The sequence below is a fragment of the Erpetoichthys calabaricus genome, chromosome 1 (assembly GCF_900747795.2).
Source record: "Erpetoichthys calabaricus chromosome 1, fErpCal1.3, whole genome shotgun sequence".
In the NCBI taxonomy this organism is placed as follows: Eukaryota; Metazoa; Chordata; class Cladistia; order Polypteriformes; family Polypteridae; genus Erpetoichthys; species Erpetoichthys calabaricus.
Window position 1 is genome coordinate 172,703,211 of NC_041394.2, and position 12,427 is coordinate 172,715,637.

General features: G+C 39.7%; 1 protein-coding gene across 1 annotated transcript in view; it reads left to right on the forward strand.

Moving 5' to 3' along the window:
* The window catches only part of tcn2 (transcobalamin II), a 76,094-nt gene extending 66,475 nt beyond the window's left edge, over window positions 1-9,619 (forward strand). Inside the window, exon 10 of the mRNA XM_028808434.2 lies at window positions 9,313-9,619. Coding sequence (XP_028664267.1) covers window positions 9,313-9,374 — 62 coding nt within the window. The 3' untranslated portion in view covers window positions 9,375-9,619. The remainder of the gene's footprint in view (window positions 1-9,312) is intronic.
* The last annotated feature ends 2,808 nt before the right edge of the window (window positions 9,620-12,427 follow it).

The window sequence follows — 12,427 nt, forward strand, 5'->3', positions numbered from 1 at the left end:
TGAAGGGCCTGGGCCTCCTAAAATCCACTACCAGATTTGGTTTTGCTTGTGTTCAGTTGTAGGTGGTTTGAGTCACACCATTTAACAAAGTCCTTGATTAGGTTCCTATACTCCTCCTCCTGTCCACTCCTGATGCAGCCCACGATAGCAGTGTCATCAGCAAACTTTTGCATGTGGCAGGACTCTGAGTTGTATTGGAAGTCCGATGTATATAGGCTGAACAGGACCGGAGAAAGCATAGTCCCCTGCGGCTCTCCTGTGCTGCTGACCACAATGTCAGACCTGCAGTTCTTGAGACACACATACTGAGGTCTGTCTGTAAGATAGTTCACAATCCATGCCACCAGGTATGAATCTCCTCCCATCTCTGTCAGCTTGTCCCTAAGGAACAGAGGTTGGATGGTGCTGAAGGCGCTAGAGAAGTCCAGAAACGTAATTCTTACTGCACCACTGCCTCTGTCCAAGTGGGAGAGGGATCGGCGTAGCATGTAGATGATGGCATCCTCCGCTCCCACCTTCTCCTGGTATGCAAACTGCAGAGGGTTGAGGGCGTGGCAGACCTGTGGCCTCAGGTGGTGAAGCAGCAGCCGCTCCATGGTCTTCATCACATGTGATGTCAGGGCGACAGGCCTGAAGTCATTCAGCTAACCAGGACGTGATACCTTTGTACCTTTGGGACTTGGGTGATGCAAGATGTTTTCCAAAGCCTCGGGACTCTCCTCTGTTCCAGGCTCAGGTTGAAGATGTGCTGTAGAGGACTCCCAAGCTCCAACGCACAGGCCTTCAACAGATACTCCATCTGGACCCACTGCTTTGCTGGCACAAAGTCTCCTCAGCTCTCTGCTTACCTGGGCTGCTGTAATTATGGGTGGGAGGGCAACTCTCTCCTATGCTGGTGTCAGCAGAAGGATGGGTGGAGGATGCAGTACTCTGAGGTGAGAGTGAGAGTGGGTTAGAGTGGTCAAACCTGCTAAAAAAGTTGTTCATCAGGTTTGCTTTCTCCCTGTCTCTCTCAGTGGAGAAACCCCACTTCAAGCTACAGCTAGTGATGATCTTCATCCCATCCCACACTTCCTTAATGCTGTTATTCTGCAACTTTTGTTCCAGCTTTCTCCTGTACTGTTCCTTCGCCGCCCTGAGCTGGACTCGGAGTTCCTTCTGCACACGCTTGAGCTCATGCTGATCACCGCCTTTAAAAGCCCTTTTCTTCTGGTTTAAAAGGCCGTTGATGTCACTTGTAATCCATGGCTTGTTTTTAGCATAGCAGCGTACTGTTCTTACTGGAACTACAATGTCCATACAGAAGTTGATGTAGTCAGTAGTGCAGTCAACAACCTCCTCAATGTTCTCACTATGTGATCCCTGCAGGATATCCCAGTCCGTGGTTCCAAAACAGTCTCTCAGAGCTTGCTCAGTCTCAGGGGACCACTTCCTGAATGAGTGTGTGGCTGTAGGTAGCTCCCTCACTCTTGGTTTGTAGTGAGGCTGTACCGGAACAAGGTTATGACCTGCTTTCCCAAGCGCAGGCAGCAGGGTGGAGCTGTATATGTCCTTAATGTTTGCATAAAGCAGGTCAATAATCCTATTTCTTCGAGGGTTACAATCCACATACTGGGAAAAGGCAGGTAATGTTTTGTCCAGTCACAATGTTAAAATCTCCAGAGATTAGCACAAGTGTCTCGGGGGGGCTGTGTTTGTAGTTTAGCAACAGTGGAGTGGATGATGTCACCCGCTATCTCCACGTCCACAGGAGGAAGGATGTAAACAATAACAACAATGATGTGTCCAAATTCTCTGGGCAAGTAATAGGGACACAGACTTATGGCCAACAGTTCGATGTCCCTACAGCAAGTGGAGATTTTGACGTTCACATGTCCAGGGTTGCATCACCTTGTGTTCACATAGAGAGCAAGTCCTCCTCCTTTCCGCTTCCCGCAGGTATGTGTGTCTCTGTCCGCTCTAATTGTGCTAAACCCGGGTAGCTCCATGTTAGAATCTGGGATGCTAGTTGTTAGCCACGTTTCACAAAAACACAACAAACTGCATTCTCTGTAGCTCCTGACATTTTTCACCAGCGCAGCCAGTTCGATCTTATTTGGTAGTGAGTTCACATTTCCCAGGATCACAGAAGGCACCGAAGGCGTGTATCGCCACTTCCTCGCTAGCTGCTTAGACTTTAGCTTAGCGCTGGCTCTGCTGCCACGATACGGCCTTCTTACCCCATCAGGTAAATAGGGAACCACACCAGCACGGGCCTTTGTTCGTTCTCGCTGCTAGAAGTTGAGTACCCGAATAGACGAGTTTCGGCATGTAAAAATCCATGTCCAAGTAGTAAAAAGTGTCCAGGAAATGAGTCCACATAAAAGAAAGTGGTAGGAGTGATCAGAGAGAGAGAGAGAAAACAGTAGAAAGATAAAGAAGATAAGTCCCACACAGAGCTGCTGGAAAGGCTGCCACTCACGGTAGCGCCTAACTACTATTTTAAGCAAAATATTAAGAGGAGACATGATTGAAGTGTGCAACATTATGAAGGAAATTAGTACAGTGGAATTAGACTGTTATTTTAAAATTAGTTCATTAAGAACACAAGGACACAGTTGTAAACTTGTTGAGTGTTTCATAGTCTCTAACCTGCTCTGCATGTGTTTAGCGTCAACGTTTGCAAACGTCTTTATGAAGTTCTACTTTCTTTTACTCATTGTCTTTTAATTCTGAACCAGATTGGACGTGCTTTTTTTTCAATTCCACTTGTTCCGGGCTGATAATTACTTTCCTTATTTTCTGAATTTGCACCTCGATTATTCTTTTTTGCTCTTTTTTCTGTCCAACGCATTTGAGTCTCTTTTCTCCATGCTGCTTTCTTCTTTGCTTAGATATCGACATTTAATTTATAACGTACTGTCCTTATACGCTTTATATGCGCTGAGAGCCCTGGATCTGTGTGTGCTCAAATCCTTCACAAGACTGAATATTTTGCTGCCTATTGTCTTGTTTGATAGATTGTAAGTAGGGCGTGTCTTTGGTCTCTCGCGGGTAGACAGAATGACTTCGTCCGTTCATTGGTAATTCCATTAAATGCCATCCGTTTTCCATTGCACTAACGTATCGAGTATCTACAGTGGTGTGAAAAACTATTTGCCCCCTTCCTGATTTCTTATTCTTTTGCATGTTTGTCACACAAAATGTTTCTGATCATCAAACACTTTTAACCATTAGTCAAATATAACACAAGTAAACACAAAATGCAGTTTGTAAATGGTGGTTTTTATTATTTAGGGAGAAAAAAAAATCCAAACCTACATGGCCCTGTGTGAAAAAGTAATTGCCCCCTGAACCTAATAACTGGTTGGGCCACCCTTAGCAGCAATAACTGCAATCAAGCGTTTGCGATAACTTGCAATGAGTCTTTTACAGCGCTCTGGAGGAATTTTGGCCCACTCATCTTTGCAAAATTGTTGTAATTCAGCTTTATTTGAGGGTTTTCTAGCATGAACCGCCTTTTTAAGGTCATGCCATAGCATCTCAATTGGATTCAGGTCAGGACTTTGACTAGGCCACTCCAAAGTCTTCATTTTGTTTTTCTTCAGCCATTCAGAGGTGGATTTGCTGGTGTGTTTTGGGTCATTGTCCTGTTGCAGCACCCAAGATCGCTTCAGCTTGAGTTGACGAACAGATGGCCGGACATTCTCCTTCAGGATTTTTTGGTAGACAGTAGAATTCATGGTTCCATCTATCACAGCAAGCCTTCCAGGTCCTGAAGCAGCAAAACAACCCCAGACCATCACACTACCACCACCATATTTTACTGTTGGTATGATGTTCTTTTTCTGAAATGCTGTGTTCCTTTTACGCCAGATGTAACGGGACATTTGCCTTCCAAAAAGTTCAACTTTTGACTCATCAGTCCACAAGGTATTTTCCCAAAAGTCTTGGCAATCATTGAGATGTTTCTTAGCAAAATTGAGACGAGCCCTAATGTTCTTTTTGCTTAACAGTGGTTTGCGTCTTGGAAATCTGCCATGCAGGCTGTTTTTGCCCAGTCTCTTTCTTATGGTGGAGTCGTGAACACTGACCTTAATTGAGGCAAGTGAGGCCTGCAGTTCTTTAGACGTTGTCCTGGGGTCTTTTGTGACCTCTCGGATGAGTCGTCTCTGCGCTCTTGGGGTAATTTTGGTCGGCCGGCCACTCCTGGGAAGGTTCACCACTGTTCCATGTTTTTGTTATTTGTGGATAATGGCTCTCACTGTGGTTCGCTGGAGTCCCAAAGCTTTAGAAATGGCTTTATAACCTTTACCAGACTGATAGATCTCAATTACTTCTGTTCTCATTTGTTCCTGAATTTCTTTGGATCTTGGCATGATGTCTAGCTTTTGAGGTGCTTTTGGTCTACTTCTCTGTGTCAGGCAGCTCCTATTTAAGTGATTTCTTGATTGAAACAGGTGTGGCAGTAATCAGGCCTGGGGGTGGCTACGGAAATTGAACACAGGTGTGATACACCACAGTTAGGTTATTTTTTAACAAGGGGGCAATTACTTTTTCACACAGGGCCATGTAGGTTTGGATTTTTTTTCTCCCTAAATAATAAAAACCATCATTTAAAAACTGCATTTTTTGTTTACTTGTGTTATATTTGACTAATGGTTAAATGTGTTTGATGATCAGAAACATTTTGTGTGACAAACATGCAAAAGAATAAGAAATCAGGAAGGGGGCAAATAGTTTTTCACACCACTGTAAATATGCTTGAACTTCGTCCTGTGCTTGTTCTTTCGATAAAGTTACGTGTAGTCTATCAAGTCCTTTATGAATGTACTTGTAGATGTTTTTAATATTCATCACTGATGCACAATACTCGACATTAATATGACAGTCGAATCTTTTTAGTAAATACGAGTTATATGGTACAATCATTGAATTATCGATCATCACAATTTTTTCATCTTTCTTTCCGTGATAAGTGTGTTTTTCGTGACGATTATCTCTTCGGCGATAGTCTGGAAAGCCAGCCATAGTCATATCTGTTGTTTGAACAAAAGATTTTGGAAATTTGTTTAAACACTTTTTTTCTTTCGAGTCCCAACATGCTGAATCTTTTAAATGAGGCCTGTGAGACATGTGTTTAATGACTTTGTACCCTAATTCAGGATAGCTTTCTCTGTTTGGAATTTCAGCACAGACAAAACGGTCGACATCATCAGCAGTTAATATTTTTTTTTGCAAAGTAACCAATAAATGCATGTGAGGTAAACCCCGTTTTTGAAATTCGATCATGTAAATGTATGCTTGGATTTTCCTGAATACCGTTTAGAGTTCTTTCAATAAAATTAATACTTTCTGATAAAACAATCTACTTACGAACGTTGGAATATCTTGTGCCGATGTAGCTGGTGGCATTCTCCGGATTTCTGGCCATTGTGGATTGCACGTCACTGTAATAAATAAATCTGGCCGACCGATAGTTCTGGATATTGCCATTGCATCATGATATAACTGTTGCAATGCTCTTGGACTACCTTGATATGATGATGATAATATTACTGCTTTACCTATTTTGAATTTGTCTGAACTATTGATATTTGAATTTTGAACGTGATCAATGAGATCTTGCATATGTTTCGTTCTAAGTTTTGCTTGATTAGCGTTAATAAAGAAAAGACGATTAGCTTCGACTTTTAGATACGCATTAATAATATAATGTTGCGTTAGATGTTGAGATGACAGAAGTGGGTTAAATACATTGGAATGTATCGCTAATTTTGCCCTGAAATATTGTGTTGGAGTTACTCGTTTTTCTGAATTCGTGTGTTTCATATTGTATGACCATCCTGTTTCTCCATCTGGGAAAAGCAAGGGAAAGAGTAATGGATAGGAATGTGGTGAATTATTAGACATAATTGTCGAGTCATGTTCTGCTTTCGGATAAACACGAATATCTACTTTGTTTTGGATATTTCCGTCTTTCGAAACTATTATCGCTGATAACTCGTCACATGTTGGTTTATTATATATGCGTGCGTGATCTTTCTGATTCATATAGAAATCCAAGAAAACTTCTTTGTCCATGTTTTTCAGATAGATTTTGTTTAAAGTGCGATACTTTTGGATGTACGGATTTGCATCCATTATTGGCTGTATAATTTCTAATACATCCAATCGTTTAACTTTTTCGATTCTATGTTGCATTGCTTCTCCTTGATCATAAATATACATCTGACCAAATTGTGATTTTTTTTAAATTAAATTTGTCGTTGCTTTAATGGTTGCTGGACCACAGATTTTCATAGCGTATGGTCCATTCTTGTGTATATCTACGTTTTGCGGATTGAATGATGCAAATGCGAAAAGATTATTGTAGACTCGAATATTTTGCCTGTAGTGTTTGTGGATTCACTTTCCCCAAACATCAAATCTTTTAATTCTCTTGGATACGCCTCCTCATTGTTTATAAACACTATTTTTCCCTGATGGCAACACGACTTGAACCTCAAAGCCTTACAATATTTACATTCTTCTGACATATCACCAATGTCCATATATTTGCTCTCTATTCGCATTTCCGTTATTTCTCCAAGTAATAATTTGTCTTTGTTTGTGCTAATGCGATCTTTAGTTTCTTTGTTTTGACACTTTATTTTTTTTCTGTTTTCATATTCTGTATCTTGCTCTGCATGTGTTTCGCGCCTCCGTTTTTTTACGTCTTTTGAATTCCACTGTTTTCATTATCTCTCACTTGATCTGTGTGTTTTTTGCACCCTTGTTTTTTAACATGTTTATGACGTTTTACTTTTTTTTGTACCCATTTTTTTCTCTCCATTGCTTGTACCCATTTTTTTCTCTCCATTGCTTTTCAGTGTCTTTTCTCCGTGCTTTTCTTTCTTCTTCGTTTAATCATCGACATTTTATTTCTACCCTATTCATTTCATTTCTACCCTATTCATTTCTACCATATTGACCTTATACATTTTATATGCACTGAGAGCCTTGGAGCTGTGTGTGCTGCATGACTGCCTTTACACTACTGATTTGTTTTTTTCGATATTGCTTATAAGTAGGGTGTGTCTTGCAAGACTCTCGTTCTATGTTCCCGTGAGACGCACCGTGGCAGTTCTCTTTCGTCTCACGGGTCTTTAAATTATCTTCCGAGAAGACCACGTATCATAGACTATCAGGACAGGGGACAGGATTTCTTTATATATATATATATATATATATATATATATATATATATATATATATATATATATATATATATATATATAAATTAATTTAATTAATTAATTAATAAATGCAATTAGGTCCATAAATATTTGGACAGAGACAACTTTTTTCTAATTTTGGTTCTGTACATTACCACAATGAATTTTAAATGAAACAACTCAGATGCAGTTGAAGTGCAGACTTTCAGCTTTAATTCAGTGGGGTGAACAAAACGATTCCTTAAAAATGTTAGGTAACTAAAGCATTTTTTTTAACAGAATCCCTTCATTTCAGGGTCTCAAAAGTAATTGGACAAATTAAATAACTGGATATAAAATGTTCATTTGTAATACTTGGTTGAAAACCCTTCGCTGGCAATGACAGCCTGAAGTCTTGAACTCATGGACATCACCAGATGCTGGGTTTCCTCCTTTTTAATGCTCTGACAAGCCTTTACTGCAGCGGCTTTCAGTTGCTGTTTGTTTGTGGGCCTTTCTGTCTGAAGTTTAGTCTTCAACAAGTGAAATGCATGCTCAATTGGGTTAAGATCAGGTGACTGACTTGGCCATTCAAGAATTTTCCACTTCTTTGCTTTAATAAACTCCTGGGTTGCTTTGGCTGTATGTTTTGGGTCATTGTCCATTTGTATCATGAAATGCCGCCCAATCAATTTGATTGCATTTAGCTGGATTTGAGCAGACAGTATGTCTCTGAACACCTCAGAATTCATTCGGCTGCTTCTGTCCTGTGTCACATCATCAATATACACTAGTGTCCCAGTGCCACTGGCAGCCATGCACACCCAAGCCATCACACTGCCTCCACCGTGTTTTACAGATGGTGTGGTATGCTTTGGATAATGAGCTGTTCCACGCCTTCTCCATACTTTTTTCTTGCCATCATTCTGGTAAAGGTTGATCCTGGTTTCATCTGTCCAAAGAATGTTTTTCCAGAACTGTGCTGGCTTTTTTAGATGTTCTTTAGCAAAGTCCAATTTAGCCTTTCTATTCTTGAGGCTTAAATGGCTTGCACCTTGCAGTGCACCCTCTGTATTTACTTTCGTGCAGTCTTCTCTTTATGGTAGACTTGGATATCGATACGCCTACCCCCTGGAGAGTGTTGTTCACTTGGTTGGCTGTTGTGAGGGGGTTTTTCTTCGCCATGGAAATGATTCTGCGATCATCCACCACTGTTGTCTTCCGTGGACGTCCAGGTCTTTTTGCGTTGCTGAGTTCACCAGTGCTTGCTTTCTTTCTCAGGATGTACCAAACTGTAGATTTTGCCACTTGTAATATTGTAGCAATTTCTCGGATGGGTTTTTTCTGTTTTCGCAGCTTAAGGACGGCTTCTTTCACCTGCATGGAGAGCTCCTTTGACCGCATGTTGTCTGTTCACAGCAAAATCTTCCACATGCAAGCACCACACCTCAAATCAACTCCAGGCCTTTTATCTGCTTAATTGATAATGACATAATGACGGACTTGCCCACACCTGCCCATGAAATAGTCTTTGAGTCAATTGTCCAATTACTTTTGAGCCCCTGAAATGAAGGGATTGTCATAAAAACATGCTTTAGTTGCCTCACATTTTTATGCAATCGTTTTGTTCACTCCACTGAATTAAAGTTGAAAGTCTGCACTTCAACTGCATCTGAGTTGTTTCATTTAAAATTCATTGTGGTAATGTACAGAACCAAAATTAGAAAAAAGTTGTCTCTGTCCAAATATTTATGGACCTAACAGTATATATTTGATTGATGTTCCTGTTATCAACAGGCTGTGCTTTTCTGACGTGATTTCAGGAGAGAAGCCAACAAAGAAGTATTTTAAACTGTTCCTTACATGTCAGATAATGAGGGGCTTTGGGAAACAATCACTCCTTCTTCACCTATATTGTTCGCAGTCTTGTTCATTATTCACTATTATCGTTCATTTTCAGGAAACGCACCTCTAGTTTGACTGAAAACAAATTGATAATTTTGTCAAAATATATGCCAATAACTTATAATAATAATAATTAACTTCACTATTATATACTGAATGAAGAACATTGGTAACAAATTATTAAAATAATCTGTAATTCGTTTCACTTAAATTTGTTCTTTTTCACTTTCAGGTATAGCAGACTATAAAGTTTACCATGATGACACTATAATCATAAGAAAGGTTCGATGGTAATGTGAATTTGTACATGCTGCTGAACAACTGCTAGATTTTTAGTTTAAATAGGGAAAAAAAGAATGTTTTTCATCTCTACAGTGATATGTTATAGTTTTAAACATTAACAGAAATTTTATGTCAATGTTGATATCTTTTAAGTGGGATAATCAAGTTTTCTATAAATAAATTTAACAAAAAGTATAGTTCCAGAATAATCCTTTAATATTTTAATATTGTATAATGGCAGTGCACTTTAAATTAATTAAATTTTATATAGCATTACCTACTTACAAAATGCAATATAATAATTTAACTATCCTTTGTGATGTATATGTTTATATGCTTAATGTTTTAAATAAATTTAATCAAAAAATGATTTCTTTAAACGTTGTTCTGTGATCATCCTGTGCCAAAGAGCTTAATATGTATGACATGTAATCAATGTTATCAGTTGATGGGTATAACCTTTCAACATTATTATTGTTTATATATTTATTCACTTTATGGCAGTACCAAACGTCACATAATAATGTAACATGAAATATGTCAAAAGTCAATATAACTATATACACACGCGCGTGTGAACACACACATATACATATACATATTGTCACGCTTGGGTCACAAAATTGTACAGGAAAAACCAGAGGAAGTTGAGGAGACTGGAATTTTATTCAAACACTGCAAACAAACATTTATCTCTCAAACTTGCTCCTTGAAAGGAAAGAGTTAACACCTCTGCTTGACATTTAAAAGTAACCTTGGACTTCATCTTCTTCGGAGGAATACATGCCAGGAGCAGGAGAGGTCTGAGAGAGAGAAGGAGAGATAATCAATTTAACAAACTGAGAGAAGCCCGTGCAGGCTTTTTAAGAAGGCAGAATACCGCGCGAGAGGCATATTACGCGACAGAGCTGGCTAAAAGGGAAAGGAGGAATGTGAAGGTAAACTGTCTAAGTTTCTTAGGGGTTTTCCCAGGGACGTCTGTAACTTCTGGGGGTGCGATCAGCTTTGCAGCTCACAATATATATATATATATATATATATATATATATATATATATATATATATATACAGTGGTGTGAAAAACTATTTGCCCCCTTCCTGATTTCTTATTCTTTTGCATGTTTGTCACACAAAATGTTTCTGATCATCAAACACATTTAACCATTAGTCAAATATAACACAAGTAAACACAAAATGCAGTTTTTAAATGATGGTTTTTATTATTTAGGGAGAAAAAAAATCCAAACCTACATGGCCCTGTGTGAAAAAGTAATTGCCCCCTTGTTAAAAAATAACCTAACTGTGGTGTATCACACCTGAGTTCAATTTCCGTAGCCACCCCCAGGCCTGATTACTTCCACACCTGTTTCAATCAAGAAATCACTTAAATAGGAGCTGCCTGACACAGAGAAGTAGACCAAAAGCACCTCAAAAGCTAGACATCATGCCAAGATCCAAAGAAATTCAGGAACAAATGAGAACAGAAGTAATTGAGATCTATCAGTCTGGTAAAGGTTATAAAGCCATTTCTAAAGCTTTGGGACTCCAGCGAACCACAGTGAGAGCCATTATCCACAAATAACAAAAACATGGAACAGTGGTTGAACCTTCCCAGGAGTGGCCGGCCGACCAAAATTACCCCAAGAGCGCAGAGACGACTCATCCGAGAGGTCACAAAAGACCCCAGGACAACGTCTAAAGAACTGCAGGCCTCACTTGCCTCAATTAAGGTCAGTGTTCACGACTCCACCATAAGAAAGAGACTGGGCAAAAACGGCCTGCATGGCAGATTTCCAAGACGCAAACCACTGTTAAGCAAAAAGAACATTAGGGCTCGTCTCAATTTTGCTAAGAAACATCTCAATGATTGCCAAGACTTTTGGGAAAATACCTTGTGGACTGATGAGTCAAAAGTTAAACTTTTTGGAAGGCAAATGTCCCGTTACATCTGGCGTAAAAGGAACACAGAATTTCAGAAAAAGAACATCATACCAACAGTAAAATATGGTGGTGGTAGTGTGATGGTCTGGGGTTGTTTTGCTGCTTCAGGACCTGGAAGGCTTGCTGTGATAGATGGAACCATGAATTCTACTGTCTACCAAAAAATCCTGAAGTAGAATGTCCGGCCATCTGTTCGTCAACTCAAGCTGAAGCGATCTTGGGTGCTGCAACAGGACAATGACCCAAAACACACCAGCAAATCCACCTCTGAATGGCTGAAGAAAAACAAAATGAAGACTTTGGAGTGGCCTAGTCAAAGTCCTGACCTGAATCCAATTGAGATGCTATGGCATGACCTTAAAAAGGCGGTTCATGCTAGAAAACCCTCAAATAAAGCTGAATTACAACAATTTTGCAAAGATGAGTGGGCCAAAATTCCTCCAGAGCGCTGTAAAAGACTCATTGCAAGTTATCGCAAACGCTTGATTGCAGTTATTGCTGCTAAGGGTGGCCCAACCAGTTATTAGGTTCAGGGGGCAATTACTTTTTCACACAGGGCCATGTAGGTTTGGATTTTTTTTTCTCCCTAAATAATAAAAACCACCATTTACAAACTGCATTTTGTGTTTACCTGTGTTATATTTGACTAATGGTTAAATGTGTTTGATGATCAGAAACATTTTGTGTGACAAACATGCAAAAGAATAAGAAATCAGGAAGGGGGCAAATAGTTTTTCACACCACTGTATATATATATATATATATATATATATATATATATATATATATATATATATATATATATATATATATATATATATATATATTGTGGGAAGCAGCCCGGACACAGACAGACGGACATCATTTTGTCACCCAGCACATGTTTATTTACAATATGTACAATATTAAGTCGAAGCACAAATCCAGTGCCGCAGCACCAATCACCACAGTCCAGGCCCTCAACAAATGCCTTTCCTTCAGACCGCCTCCTTCTCTCTCCTTCCAGACCTCGTCCTCTTCCACCCAACTCCAGCCCTGAATGAAGGGAGGCAGCCCCATTTATTATCCCCCGGATGTACTCCAGGTGTGCTCCGGCAATCTTCCACCGACACGCCCCAGTGTGG